Source organism: Sinocyclocheilus anshuiensis, unplaced genomic scaffold, assembly GCF_001515605.1.
Source record: "Sinocyclocheilus anshuiensis isolate Anshui unplaced genomic scaffold, SAMN03320099.WGS_v1.1 scaffold23, whole genome shotgun sequence".
In the NCBI taxonomy this organism is placed as follows: Eukaryota; Metazoa; Chordata; class Actinopteri; order Cypriniformes; family Cyprinidae; genus Sinocyclocheilus; species Sinocyclocheilus anshuiensis.
The window spans coordinates 15,763-29,956 of record NW_015552545.1 but is presented as its reverse complement, the minus strand read 5'-3'; the positions used below and the strand labels follow the sequence as shown (position 1 = coordinate 29,956).

At 33.3% G+C, this 14,194-nt stretch overlaps 2 protein-coding genes across 3 annotated transcripts in view; one reads left to right on the top strand and one right to left on the bottom strand.

Moving 5' to 3' along the window:
- The window catches only part of stard3nl (STARD3 N-terminal like), an 8,830-nt gene extending 2,099 nt beyond the window's left edge, over nucleotides 1–6,731 (top strand). For both annotated transcript variants that reach the window (XM_016454480.1, XM_016454481.1), the window contains exons 2-9: nucleotides 639–893; nucleotides 1,059–1,136; nucleotides 3,284–3,361; nucleotides 3,590–3,643; nucleotides 3,729–3,846; nucleotides 4,018–4,116; nucleotides 6,341–6,396; nucleotides 6,511–6,731. In XM_016454480.1, the coding sequence (XP_016309966.1) occupies nucleotides 720–893; nucleotides 1,059–1,136; nucleotides 3,284–3,361; nucleotides 3,590–3,643; nucleotides 3,729–3,846; nucleotides 4,018–4,116; nucleotides 6,341–6,393 (654 nt within the window). In that variant the 5' untranslated portion in view covers nucleotides 639–719 and the 3' untranslated portion in view covers nucleotides 6,394–6,396; nucleotides 6,511–6,731. The remainder of the gene's footprint in view (nucleotides 1–638; nucleotides 894–1,058; nucleotides 1,137–3,283; nucleotides 3,362–3,589; nucleotides 3,644–3,728; nucleotides 3,847–4,017; nucleotides 4,117–6,340; nucleotides 6,397–6,510) is intronic.
- Nucleotides 6,732–8,616: 1,885 nt separating this feature from the next.
- LOC107664021 (uncharacterized) lies at nucleotides 8,617–12,261 on the bottom strand. The gene is made up of 5 exons (XM_016454465.1): nucleotides 11,617–12,261; nucleotides 10,515–10,835; nucleotides 10,114–10,206; nucleotides 9,011–9,151; nucleotides 8,617–8,968 (listed from the first exon to the last, which is right to left on the bottom strand). Exons 1-5 carry the CDS (start codon nucleotides 11,669–11,671, stop codon nucleotides 8,829–8,831), a joined length of 750 nt encoding a protein of 249 aa, XP_016309951.1. The 5' UTR covers nucleotides 11,672–12,261; the 3' UTR covers nucleotides 8,617–8,828.
- Between the last annotated feature and the right edge of the window lie 1,933 nt (nucleotides 12,262–14,194).

Below are 14,194 nucleotides of genomic sequence, written 5' to 3'. Positions count from 1 at the left end.
GGCCATGTAATGTTGCTGAAATTAAATATGTTATTACCTCTGAGTCAGAACAGCGACAACACAGGCAGACAGCGCTGGAAGCTGCTCATGCTCATCAGTAAATCAGTGGAAAATGAATAGAAATTATGATTCTGTCTGAGCTATGCGTTTTAAAACGAACACGCACTAGTGTAAATGTAGCCTAACAGATGTGTAAACTGAAGACTATTTGAGCTTTATTAAAACTATTTGCGCTGATTTATTGTGTTGGTTACATTTTGTTCCTTTGTGCAATGGCTCAGGAGATGAGTCTTTGAGATTGTATAAACATCAACAAGCTGAAAAATAAAACCAAAGTTTTTTTTTTTTTAGATAATGTAATTTTGTTAAAATTGATTTCATAAAATTGCTATCGAAAAAAGTATCGTTCAGGAACCGGTATCAAGTCAAGGTATCGGTATCGATATCGAAAATGTTTTAACGATACCCAGCCCCATGTGTGTGTGTGTGTGTGTTTTGGGTATATCCACTCAGTGACCGTACAGAATGTTTGGTGGTTTTGTTGATTTTAAGACATCACAAAGTCCTGATCAAAGGACAGTAATAACTATAAACCTTTGATCGCTGTGTAAAATGCCTCCACTTTGCATGTATTTCAGAACTAGGCATGACTACAGAGTCTGACTCTCCAGAAGAGTGAGTGTGAATGGAGTGACACGAGTGGACGGTACTGACGAGTCATGGACAGCCAATGCAGCAGCAGTGTGGGCAACATTAACTCAACACCCATTTCTGCCCGTATCGAGTCCTATGAAGGAGAGAAGAAGTGCATCTCTGATGTCCGAAGAACATTTTGCTTGTTTGTGACCTTTGACCTTTTGTTTGTCACCTTGCTGTGGATCATTGAGCTCAACGTATGTTGTAGTAATACATTTCCACGAGATATTATTAATAATGTGAAGTTCTTAACATCTTTTAAATATATGTGAAAAAACACCAGTGTAATACTGATTTAGTTGCACTGCATTTTGTTTGAATGCATATATAAGTTTTTACATTTTTTGTTTATCTTTATCCAGGTCAATGGAGGAATACAAGAGCAGCTGAGAAAAGAGGTGTTGGAATATGATTACCACAAATCTTTTTTTGACATATTTGTAAGTACTGGCTTGGCTTATACAATATCCTCTATTTCAGAAATATGACCTTAAAATTTGAGAAGGAATTTCAAGTAAATATTTTAGGTCAGATGAGTTTGGCTGAGAAAAAAGTTTGGGAATTCCTAACCTATTGCACAAGAAAATAGGACCTGCTTTTTAAGATATATTACATTTTGATACTTTAGCAGGGAAATCACCAGCCTTTAAAGGTGTGAATAATGATGAAACTGGTGGTGGTAAAATATTAGGGCCAGTCCATCCCACAGTTCCCTTTTCAAGGATGACTCTTCTCACTTAACATATGACCTCACTTACGCTCTTTCAACCACAGTTTCTGCCCAGGAAAACTTAGGCCTGGTTTCATAGACAGGGCTTAGATTAAGCCAGGATTAGGCCTTAGTTAAATTGGGACATTTAAATAGTTTTTTTTAAATGTGCTTTAGAAAAAACATTACTGGTGTGCATCTTGATACAAATCACTGGCACATATTTTAAGGCATGTCAGTGCAAGTTGCTTTCAGTCAAGACAGCGCAATCATGCATTTTAGTCTAGGACTAGGGTTAAGCCTTGTTTGTGAATCTGGGCATTAATGATCTAAAAGGGATAGTTCACCCAAAAATTAAAATGTTATAATCATTTACTTGCCTTGATGTCGTTCCAAATGTGTATGACATTTTTTCTCCTGTGGAACACAGAGGAATATATTCTGAAGAATGTTTTGTGCATATACTGTAAGTCAGTGTCGTACAAAATAACAAAGAACCTCACTGACTTTCATTGTATGACATTTTTCAAAGTATCTTCTTTATCAAAGAAGGAAAGCCTTACAGGTTTGGAACAACATGCGGGTGAGGACATGATGACAGAATTGAACTATTAAACCCTTCTATCTAGGGGTCACATGCTTATAAAGTGGTTTGTTTCCTTGATATACACATCTAGTTGTTCTGTGGTGCACTGAAATGCTGTTTTTAAATGTTTAAATGTGAGAGTTCCTGTTATAGTGTGATGCTGGGTTGAAAAAAAAGCATGTTGTTCTTGTTACTATTTTTTCAAGACAACTCTGTATTTGGGACATTAGCCTGTGCAGACTTTGCCTTGTAAGCTGTTGTGTGGTCTAGATTTATGCTAATACACAGTGATGGCATTTTTAAAATGCTACCTCACCGCATTCTTTAAAGGGGTCATATGATGCTTTTTTTTTAGGGGGGCGTGGCAGAGTCTTAACTTTGATAAAGAATATCTCTTTGGTTTTGAGACTTTAGTCTTTGCAACTTCAGGGATCTTATCTATGCACAATCAGCTTGTAACACTCCAAAGAGAAAGGAAAACTTGAAATCGCATCATATGACCCCTTTAAACTGAAGTTTTAATGTAACAAATCATTTATGAAATGTTGATAAACCAGTCCTGAAAGATTGATTACATTATACACTACCATACGAAAGTTTTCAGACTTTAATGGTCACCAAGGCTGCAAAAATACAGTAATATTGTAAAATAGTATTACAATTTGTGACCCTGGACCACAAAACCAGTCTCAAGTCGCTTGGGTATATTTTTAGTAATAGCCAAAAATACATTGTATCGGTCAAAATGATCGATTTTTCTTTTATGCCAAAAATCATTAGGATATTAAGTAAAGATCATGTTCCATGAAGATATTTTGTAAATTTCCTACCGTAAATATATCAAAACTTAATTTTTGGTTAGTAATATGCATTGCTAAGAACTTAATTTGGACAACTCTAAAGGCGATTTTCTCAGCATTTAGATTTTTTGCACCCTCAGATTCCAGATTTTCAAATAGTTGTATTTCGGCCAAATATGGTCCTATCCTAACAAACCATGCATCAATGGAAAGCGTATTTATTCAGATGATGTATAAATCTCAATTTCAAAAACTTGACCCTTATGACTGGTTTTGTGGTCCAGGGTCACATTTAAAATGTTTTCTGTTTTTGTATATTTTTAAAATTTAATTTGTTCCGGTGATGGCAAAGCTGAATTTTCAGCAGCCTTAAGTGTCACAAGATCCTCCCTTCAGTGGTCAAGAAACCAGAAAGAAAGACATTTCTTATTATCAATGTTATATATATGGAAGCAAAGGATAATGTTAGTGTATGAATGTTTGTCTCCTCAGCTCTTGGCTGTGTTCCGCTTTGCAGCCTTGATTCTGGCCTATGCAGTGTGTAAGCTGCGCCATTGGTGGGCCATTGCGGTAAGTGGCTAAATACTTTATATTTCTCCATCCTCCACCAGAGGGCATTGTTGCTTTACTATAAATTCTTTTTAATAATTTGCGGGATTTTTCTTAGTCCAGTTCTTAACATGAGTTGCTCGATTAAAATAATTCGACTAAGCTTCACTTAAACGTATAATTGTATGGTTTTAAAAGTTGTGTAGATTAATGTAATGATCATCATATCTCTACATTTCTTCATTACAGATAACTACAGCAATTACAACTGGTTTTTTAATAGTGAAAGTAGTTGTATCAAAGGTATGAGATGTTTTTCATTCAACTTTTTTATTAGAGATTTATAATTTTTTTTGCATGGACCCAAAAATGTTGTTCTGTTGTCCAGCTTCTGTCACAGGGAGCGTTTGGGTATTTGTTGCCCATTGTCTCCTTCATTCTGGCATGGATAGAGACGTGGCTGCTGGACTTCAAAGTCCTGCCCCAGGAGGCTGGTGATGAAATCAGTGAGAATCTATTATCTAATTACAGTGAGACGACAAACAGTAGTCATAACAATGATCACTAAAGGCTAATGGACATAGATGACATTATAACTTATGCTGATTGGGACTCATTTGCTCTTACAGTATGTCAGTATCGTGGTGTTTAGCTAACACGTGTGTCCTGTGTGATAGGGCATCTTTCAGTGCAAAATGCACTAGATCGAGAACCTCTTTTATACCCAGGACCCGTTTCAGAAGGCCAGTTCTACTCTCCTCCTGAGTCCATGGCAGGTAATAAATTACTAACTGTTCAATACTAGCAGAACAAGCATGGAAATGGTTCTCAGGGCCACATGGAAACCTACAGTCATGTCTTTTATAAGTTGTAATAACTTGTTCTGTCTGGTTCATTGATTAAACGATTAGTGACTTTGCAACATTTTGTGGATGTTTATGTATTGTTTATTTTTTTGTTTGTTACATTTTTTTGTAGTCATTGTTTATTTAAACCGATCACGGTTACAAACGAGGGATATAATGCTCTCACCACGTTTATACAACATTAACAGACACATATTTTCCAGGAAATGCCACTGTCAGAGCTCAGGTGCACTGCGGTGAGCGGTTTGAGATATTCAAGGAAAAATGTATTTAGAGGTGTTGCAGCTGTATTAAAGAGCTTTGCGAAAATATACCATTTCCTATTAATAAATTGTAGATTTTGCTCCATTATAATTTTACATGTAATACACACTAAAGTTTATTATTTGTATGGCAAATATCATATATTAAGTTGGGTGTCCACCTCAGAGATAATCACCATATTTATAATAACACCATCATATTTAAAAATATGATATTAATCATATCATATAATACAATATTGTATTTATTGTTACTACGGTAAGATTACATTCAATTATTATGGGTTCTCCTTCAGTGCTTCCGGAATCTTTATTATTATTTTTTTTTAATTTTATTCTGGACAATGAATATTTTAATGACAGTGTATTTATTAAACAAAAATAAATTATTTTATTTATCAAAATAAACAGAAAACAGCACAAACCTTGCTAAAATTATTGTTTTGAACAACTATTACCTTGGATACTATTCAAAACTATTCTAAACATAGCACTTTAGTTAAAGTATTTGTATAAATACTTTGAGCCTTTTGCCCCATGCTGGGGATCCTTTTTACCACCTGTGGTGAAAAGCCCACCTTGCCTCCTTATAAACTTATAAGATGTTTCAACAAAACAAACCACTTTTATGATATATTTTTACACAAAATCGGTTCCAAAATCTACTCCACACATATGTATATGTATGTGTATATATATGTGTATATACAGACAGACACACACACACACTGTTCAAAAGTTTGGAGTCTGTATTTATTTATTTATTTTTCAAACTGCATATGCCGGAATCAAGGCTGCAAAACACAGCCAAGAGCTGAGGAGAAAAGCATTCGTATACAACTGTTATCTTTTACCTATATATATATATATATATAACAGTGGTGTGAAAAAGTGTTGGCCCCCTTCCTGATTTCTTATTTTTTTGCATGTTTGTCACACTTTAATGTTTCAGATCATCAAACAAATTTAAATATTAGTCAAAGATAACACAAGTGAACACAACATGCAGTTTTTAAATGAAGGTTTTTATTATTAAGGGAAAACAATATCCAAAACTACATGGCCCTGTGTGAAAAAGTGTTTGGCCCCCTGTTAAAACTGGTTTATCACACCTGAGTTCAATTTGTTTGATCTGAAACAAAGTGTGACAAACATGCAAATGCATTAAACTGATCAAAAGTGACAGTAAAGACATTTATAATCTTCCAAACAACATCATTAAAGAATCCTGAAAAAATCTTCAGGAGATCTCTAGATTTTCTCATTTACAGTATTTCTAGTTTGACAGCTTTTTTAAATTTTGTTTTGTTTTATTTGTGCTTCTCTATTCATTCTTTACACTTCTTGATAATTGAATCAGAGGTGTCCAGTCCGTTGTGGGCAACTAAGCTCTTTTTGACATTGCTACACTATGTGTCCCTTTTATATTTTATGCATTCATTTTAAATAATCGCACATGTCTTTTGCATCACTCTATGCCTTTTGTATGCTTTAGATTCACATGCTAAAAAAAGATCACTTTACTGTGCTGATTTTTTTTTTCAGAAAGATGTTGTTCATCTTAGTAAACAGAGCTTTTAAATAGAATGAATACTTACTCTTAACGTTTATATATATATTCATTTTTCAATATTATTTCAGTTTTTCAGTTGTTGCTTAGAAAAGCATCATAAACAACAGATTCATGTGTACTTTATTAATAGGAAAAAATTGAAAGCTTGAATATTTTTATGAATATTACATACCTTGTGCATTTATAAAAACATCTTCACTGGTGTTTTTTTCGGCTTGTTTGTTGTGTGCAAACAACAGCCATGTTCTGATGCGAACATTGATGTTAATCACACTAATATGATCTTTTGCTTCTGTAGACTCTGATGAAGACCTTGATGATAAACATGATCTTGAGAAGCCCATCGTCTAGCAGGTATTAATATTAATAATATTAATAGGAATAGTTATTTTATCAAATGTTTTTCTTCCTCAGTTGATCTAATCTAAATAATGTAAATAATAGGTTGTTATTTTGCTTTTTTATTAGGAGCTCAGATTAAATGCTGACTTTCAGAGTACAACTCTTCCAGCGCTGCTCGACCTCGCGTCGTGTGTCTTAATATGGGTTTTTGTACATGGGTGACCAGAACTAGACAGTCACTCTGCCTTAGATCTACTATCACCATGATCAGCAGTGTGTTTATCTGTCTCTATCTGCCCACACAAGCTCTTAGTGCAATCGATTTTTTTTGTCTTTTCCACTGAACAAAAAAACAAAACCTATGGTTTATGCAGTATGGATTGAAAAAATGAAGGATTTTAATGTGTATTTTGAACTTGACCATCAAATGATATCACTGTTGAACATGACATTTAGCTTGTTTTCACATGACACTGTTCAACTGCTTCTGTGTAACAAAACGACTGCCGTCACACGTTTATGCTATAAGCTCCATATGTGTATTAACTCTGATCTCACATACATCACTGGAGAGGACCTAAATGTGAATAGCAGTATAGTCTCCGGTCTGCACTGCTACTCATCAGTGTGTGAAGATTTCATGTTTTTCCCATCTGTTTTATTTTTTTAATGCGTTTTCTGCCAGTCTGTGAGTTTTTGGAATGAACAGAGAGATGATAGAGCCTTGATTTACTTGTAAAATAAAGGACTTGCCTAGTTTTGCATGAAATGCACTTAAATGAAGAAATATGACTTGTAATGATGCATGGATTTGTTATGTTTTTTTTTTTTTTGGCTCCACTTCAGGAAGCATTCCTAAATCATCTTATTTAAGTAAGTGAAATCTACTTCCTGTTGAGTTTACTTGTGCCATGCTTACTTAATAAGGGCTTATGTGCCTGGTGCAGGCCTGGGACCTCCGGTTTTCTTAAATTAATTTGAGAATCTCCATACAGTATGTACATATCACAAAGCCTCAAGTATGCCGGATGATGGCAGATTGTATTCTTCTTTCGTTATGCATTAAAACAATTGCTGCTTTTATTAAATGTGAGTCTTTATGCATGCGTTTCTACAGCCTGAAAGCGAGGGGAGCGGAAACCCCAGCTGAGAGTCAGTTTGTGCTCTCACGGATAGTGCAACCTCCTCGCCCACAAATAACAGCTTAGATTAACAAGACAAACACCCTGCAGCCGCTAATAAATTATCAGCCAATCATACTGAGGTTAAACGGCTGCATGTTTTCTTTCCAGTAAGCGCCTCCGCCTGTGGTGTGTACATACCCAACCACATTTTCCTACCGCAGCAGTTTCAATCACCATCGTGATGTTTTCACATTCATGTCAAGGGTTTTAGATCTTTAAACGTAATTAATGCTTTGAACAGATACAAGAAATGCTCTTTTTAATCTTAGTAAACCATATAAAGACGTAAAGTGTTATTCAGTTTTAGTACATTTTAAATAGAAAAATTGGTAACACTTTACAATAAGGTTCCATTAGTTTAATATATTACATGAACTAGCAATGAACAATACATTTGTTACAGTATTTATTAATCTTTGTTAATATTAGTTAATGAAAATACAGTTATTCATTGTTAGTTCATGTTAATTCACAGTGCATTAACTAATGTTAACAAATAAAACTTTTGATTTTAATAATGTATTAGTAAATGTTAAAATGAACATGAACTAAGATCAAATAAATGCTGTAGAAGTATTGTTCATGTTAACTAATACAGTTAACTACTGTTAACTAATGAAACTTTGTAAAGTGTTACCGGAAAATGTTACATTTTAGGCAGTAATTTAGCAGACATTAATAGTCAAGTTTAGTATTATTATTATTATTATAGTATTTTTATGATGTTGATATGAATTATTGGCACCTAATTAAATTCTTATCTGATACATACCGTATTTTATTGGTATTTTGATTTATTGATGACGTCTAGGATAAAATGCATAAAGGCAATCATCTTTTTATGATAATTTCATTTGTATTTTTAAGATAACCTCATACAAGCATGATTTATTAAAAGAGTTTCATTATTCAGAATTGAAAAAGTGCATTTATAGAGAATTCCTTTTATTACACATCTAAAAATAACATTTCATTTATTTTATGAGCAGATTTTATTCTGAGAATGCAAAAAAAACAGAATACAATGGAAAAACAAAACACATTTTAAATTTGGGTACATTACACATTTTTAAAAATCTAAATATTGCATTTCAAAGGTGCAAAAATAAATTGTGCAAAGCAGATCGACAACGAATTTAAAAGCAATACGGTTAAGCAGAGATAATATATAGATATGCATCTATGCTTTAGTCAGCGAAACGTGCTTTATATAATAAACCTTTGCTTGCTTGATATTTATCTTATCTTAGCATTAAATCTCTAAGAGCTTTCGTCTTTCTTTCTTCCAGCTTTTCTCTTTAATAGAAAGATAGACACAGCACAAAAATATATTCCGTTCTTCATGAGCATGAGACCATATGCGTAGACAAACAGGAACATACTGGGTATTTGCTCTGAATCTCCTGTAAAAAAAAAAAAAAGTTAAATGCATTTATGAAACTAAGAGCTTTCGTCTTTCTTTCTTCCAGCTTTTCTCTTTAATAGAAAGATAGACACAGCACAAAAATATATTCCGTTCTTCATGAGCATGAGACCATATGCGTAGACAAACAGGAACATACTGGGTATTTGCTCTGAATCTCCTGTAAAAAAAAAAAAAAAGTTAAATGCATTTATGAAAAACATTTATATGTTAATAATTTTATTCATACTATATAGGTACCACGCATAACATATCTGCATAAATGATGTTTTCAATCAACATCAGGATCTTAGGTAACAATACATGTGAATTAACCCCTTAACTGTCACTCACATTTTTGGAACATAGACGTGAAAGTGCACGAACCAAACTTACATTTTTATAATTCATGAACGAAAACATTTCGTAACATGATATTGATGTATCATTTTCATGGTAATGCAATGTTTGATTTTAAAATCGGTTTCAAAGGATGAATTTTGAGATTTAAAGTTTTCAATTGATATATAATTTCTGATGATTTCTAAAGTGTGATAGAGAAAAAGGCAACAAAGACGACTTTTTGTGACAAAGGTCAGAACTCCTGTTATGATGTAGATTTTTGAGGTGCACTCTTGTCAAAAAATAATCTATTACTTTTCCTACATAATTTTTAACAAAAACATTGGTAAAATAACTATTTAGGAGTCTTAGACCTTTCCAACGATATATAGTTTGTCATGATTAGATTAGGATTTAATTGTAATATAGTGAAGTAAATGTAGGCGTCCCACAGATGGGTGTTTTAGCAGGAATGTTTTGACAATGTACGTTTTTTTTTATTTTCTTTTTGGTCTATTAAGGTACAGTGTGAATAAAAGTATTAAGACAAATAGGATCGGTTAAATCAGAATAGTTCAGTGACTCTATAATAATCATAACAGTCGGTTAAATTACTTTATGAAACATAAAAAGAAAATGTACAAATGATCACACTCTCAAAAATATAATTTAAATGTTTACATTTTGGCTTGGAAATAAGATTTTGAAATACAAAAATAGTTAAAAAAAAAAATCCATCCAAATGTATCTATATTTATCCAAATGTATATATATTTATCTATTCATTTTTCATTTATTCACCTGATATTTGCTTTTTTATGGTCCCCTCAGAGCTGGGTGGACATGTTGGTGGATTCTGACCATCTTTGGATTCCGTTGATGGCTTACTGTCTTCTAAAATATAACAATACAGTCACAAAAATTAAATACGCACACACACACACATGTATTTCTGAATGTCATACAATTTTACAGTTTCATCCATATGTTAACACTGTAATGTTTAATTCAAATAAAAACATACTTTTAATCTGAATTAATTCTTTATTAATTCTTTGATTTAATTAAGGTTTTAATGAGGTTTTCATATATAATAAGGAATAATCATTTATAATCCAAGCTCTCTGTGTCTAAAACCGTATCAGTTGTATTCAACTTTATTTCCATGGAATTTGTAGTAAATCAAAGTTTCTTCAAATTACCTCTCTTCATTTCAAGAGTTTGGGGTTTATCAGTGCCTCCCTCATGGGCAACAGTGCATTGGTAGTCGCTGTTTTCGGCCGTGTTTTTATCTATAATCATCATACTTGTCACAGTGACTGCATTTTTGTTATTCTGTTCCACAACATTTTCCTCTGGTACATTCGTCCACTCTCCTGTTTCACTCTTTTTTTTCCATGTGAATTTCACCAAGTCAGGAAACATGCCACTTGCCTGGCATAACATTGTCTGTTTGTCACGTTTGTCAATGTATTTTTTTGACGGTAGGTATCCATACAACTTTGGTGGCTTAACCTGTGAACCTTGAGAGAAACACGTTGAACATAGCTTCAGTCATCAGTGAGCAAATAAGCAACAAAAAAAAAAGGATGACTGGCAAAGTTTTTACTTAAAAATTATATAATTTTATGCATTTGAAGAAATTCTGACACTGTTTCCTACCGGTTACAATCAACCGAGTTCCAGATCCAAATATTTTGATCCAGTTGCCCACTCAGATTAAGTCTATTACAAATACTTCTAAACAATCCAAAACCTTCTAGCCTGGTATATAATTGATTTAGACCATTGTTCCTGATGGTCTACACTATTTTAAAGGTATAGTTCACACAAAAATGAAAATAATGTCACCGTCACCTTCATGCCATTCAAAATCCATATGACTTTATTCTTCTATATAATGCAAAAGATATTTTTTGCAAGAATGTTTCTACTGTTTTTGTTTGTACAATGAAAGTCAGTGGGCTCCACAACACTGAACCTCTTTTTATTTTCATTGTATGGGCAAAACAATATTTTTCAAAATATCTTCTTTTGTGTTCCACAGAAGAAAGTCATACATGTTTAGAATGTTATGAGGGGGAGTAAATGATGACATTCATTCATTTTGAGTGAACTATGACTTTAACATATTTTCTCATTTTTTATGCAAACAAGCACACTAGTTAAGCAGTGTGGAATTGCTATTCTAGCTATTCTTCTCTCTGTCTCCAGCTGAATTACACAAGTATAATTTGTGTGAAATTAAGTTTACAATGCTTAAAATCTGCCTAGAAGACCTTAATTATATGAATTTTTTCTTACCTGTCACATAAAGTCTTGTACCCGAACCAAAGACTTTCTTGTAACCCACAGTCATTTGTTCTTGAACAAAAAGGTTCAGCTTGTGCAAAAGAGCATCTGCTGTTGTTTCATGTTGTAGAAAATCCCTGTAGAATTTTTAATATTGGCTAAGAGAGAAAAAAATGAATATTAATCTTGATTTTGGTCACTGAGGTGCTAAAACACTTTAAAATTACTTCTGCATTGAGCAGATTCAGCAATAACTGTGTGCCATATTACTCTGTTACCAGTAGGGACTGCAATCGTTTATTTACAAGTCTTCCAACAGACTCATGGCCGGACAACAAGCTGGGATTTGACTCCACAGTGGGAACACGGTGGTCTGTGTCTAAGGGGACCCACTAAACTTTTAGTAAAAAAATAATATTAATCAATTAATTTAAAAATGATTTCAAATGAAGGCCTTTTGTCTGCTTATCTGAGCAGCTACTTCAATTCTGTTGATTCCTTAAATGCTACAGCTTACAGTTTCTTATTATTCATCAGCACATTTGTCCTTCATCATTTAAAATGTCATTCCTTGCCCTTTTAAACCTTGTCCTTCTTTTCCCAAGTGTTCAGGATCAGCAAACACTATTTATAGTGCATGAAATTCATTGATTCAGTGTTTAGCAGATGGCTTTTATATCATAAAAACTTGTGGCTTGTGGTTCCAGATTAAAGCAGCCTGCTGAGTTTTTGTACAGTGTGTTAATATTTATTACTACTGTGCTGCCTGAGACCCAGCAGGCACAGTAATACACCGCTGAATGCTCTTTTTTCAGTTCAGGTATTTTCAGAGCCAAATTTGACGGTTTCCTATCTATTTTAAATGATTCAAACCCAGCATCATTGTTTGTGGCTCCACCTGAAATTGATGAATATAATATTCTTCTTAAGGTTTGTCCCTCTTTTAGCTGATACCAGTGAATGTAGCCAATGCAGTCTGATGGAAAATTACAGTCTATAACAACTGTCTTGTCCACAGATTTGGTCAATGAGATTTTCTGTTGCATTTTCACATTTCCATCCACTGCAAAAAAATTAAAAATAACAATCAGACTTGACTTAAAAACAGTATGTTGCCCTAGGTAAGATATAATAGCTGATATAAATATCATGTTAATGTGTATAACTTGAAAATTATAACAGAGAAAATAATGGTATATTGAAAACTTCAAAATAAGAAGACTCACCTTTACATAAAAGGTAAATGAGAAACAAAAAATATAACTGCATTTGAAGACTCATGATGGCAGAGAGTGTCTGGAGAGCTTCTGTCTTCATTCTGGGATGAGGGGAGGTCATATGGGAGGTTTATGATATTAAGTTTCCGGGCTTCATGCTAATCTGAGTTTGTTTTGTGGTTCATGATTCAAATGTGACAGATTCTACAGCATCTACTCTGTGCTTTAGTATTACACATATATAAAATTAGCATAGGTGGTTTTAATGTTTTTGAAAGTAGTCTCTTATGCTCGCCAAGACTTAACTGATCAAAAATACAGTAAAATTAGTAACATTTTTACATGTTTTAACAACTTAAAATAACTGTTTTCTATTTTAAACTGTAATTTTTTCCTGTGATGGCAAACCTTAATTTTCAGCAGCCATTACCGTAGTGTCACGTGATACATCAGAAATGTTTCTAATGGACATTTCACTTAAAATAATACTGGAAATAATAAGAAATGTTTATTGTGCAGCAAATTGGTATATTAGAATGATTTCTGAAGGATCAAGTGACACTGAAGACTTCAGTAATGACTGCTGAAAATTCAGCTTTGACAAAACAGGAATAAATTACATTTTGAAACAGATTAATATAGAAAAGAGTTATTTTAAATCGCACTCTCAAAAATAAAGGTACAAAAGTTGTCACTGGGGTGTTAGCACCCTTTCAAAAGGTACTAAGTACCTTTTAGGGACTAATCAGGTGTACCAATATGGACCCTTTAGGTACAAAGGTGTAACTTTTGAAAAAGTACCACTCCAGTGACAGCTTTTGTACCATTTTTCTTCACAGAAATACTGTTTTTACTTTATTTTTGATCAAATAAATGCAGCCTTGGAGAGCATAAGAGACTTCTTTCAAAAACATAAAAAAATGTAGATTTATGTCAGCGTACATAAAGTCTTGTCTAAAAACATAATATGCTACTTACAAACAAAACGATTGGTAATAGATCTGACTTCCTTGTACACAATGTGGCACTTTCTCTGAAAAAAAAAGAAAATGAGCTTTGAGCAGCTTAGATGGGGACAGTGAACCCTATTTCTGAACAGAACGGCATCAGAACCCAATTTCTCTTTTCAGGTTTTCATATTCAGTATCAGTTGATTTTTGTCTATTACCTTTTGCACTTGCAAATTATAAAGTTTTTCATCTAATAGCACTTTAAAATTGTCATAATACATTGGTGTTATTAGCACCATGCTCTACTGTTTGAGCTACAGTAGTATGTTTATATAAAGTTTAGAGACAAGTTTGTGGTTTCTGATAAAGACAGGAACCCTGCAGTTTTTGTGCAAAGCTTCAGTCTTTATATTTACTGTGCTA

What these genes read in the sequence shown, in the direction of transcription:
- LOC107664021 (XM_016454465.1), bottom strand. Translation starts at nt 11,671, where the DNA reads ATGACTGTGGGTTACAAGAAAGTCTTTGGTTCGGGTACAAGACTTTAT. An exon ending in TACAAGACTTTATGTGACAG is followed by an intron (nt 10,836 to 11,616) that starts GTAAGAAAAAAT and finishes GTTTCTCTCAAG; the next exon opens with GTTCACAGGTTAAGCCACCA. An exon ending in AACTCTTGAAATGAAGAGAG is followed by an intron (nt 10,207 to 10,514) that starts GTAATTTGAAGA and finishes GTTATATTTTAG; the next exon opens with AAGACAGTAAGCCATCAACG.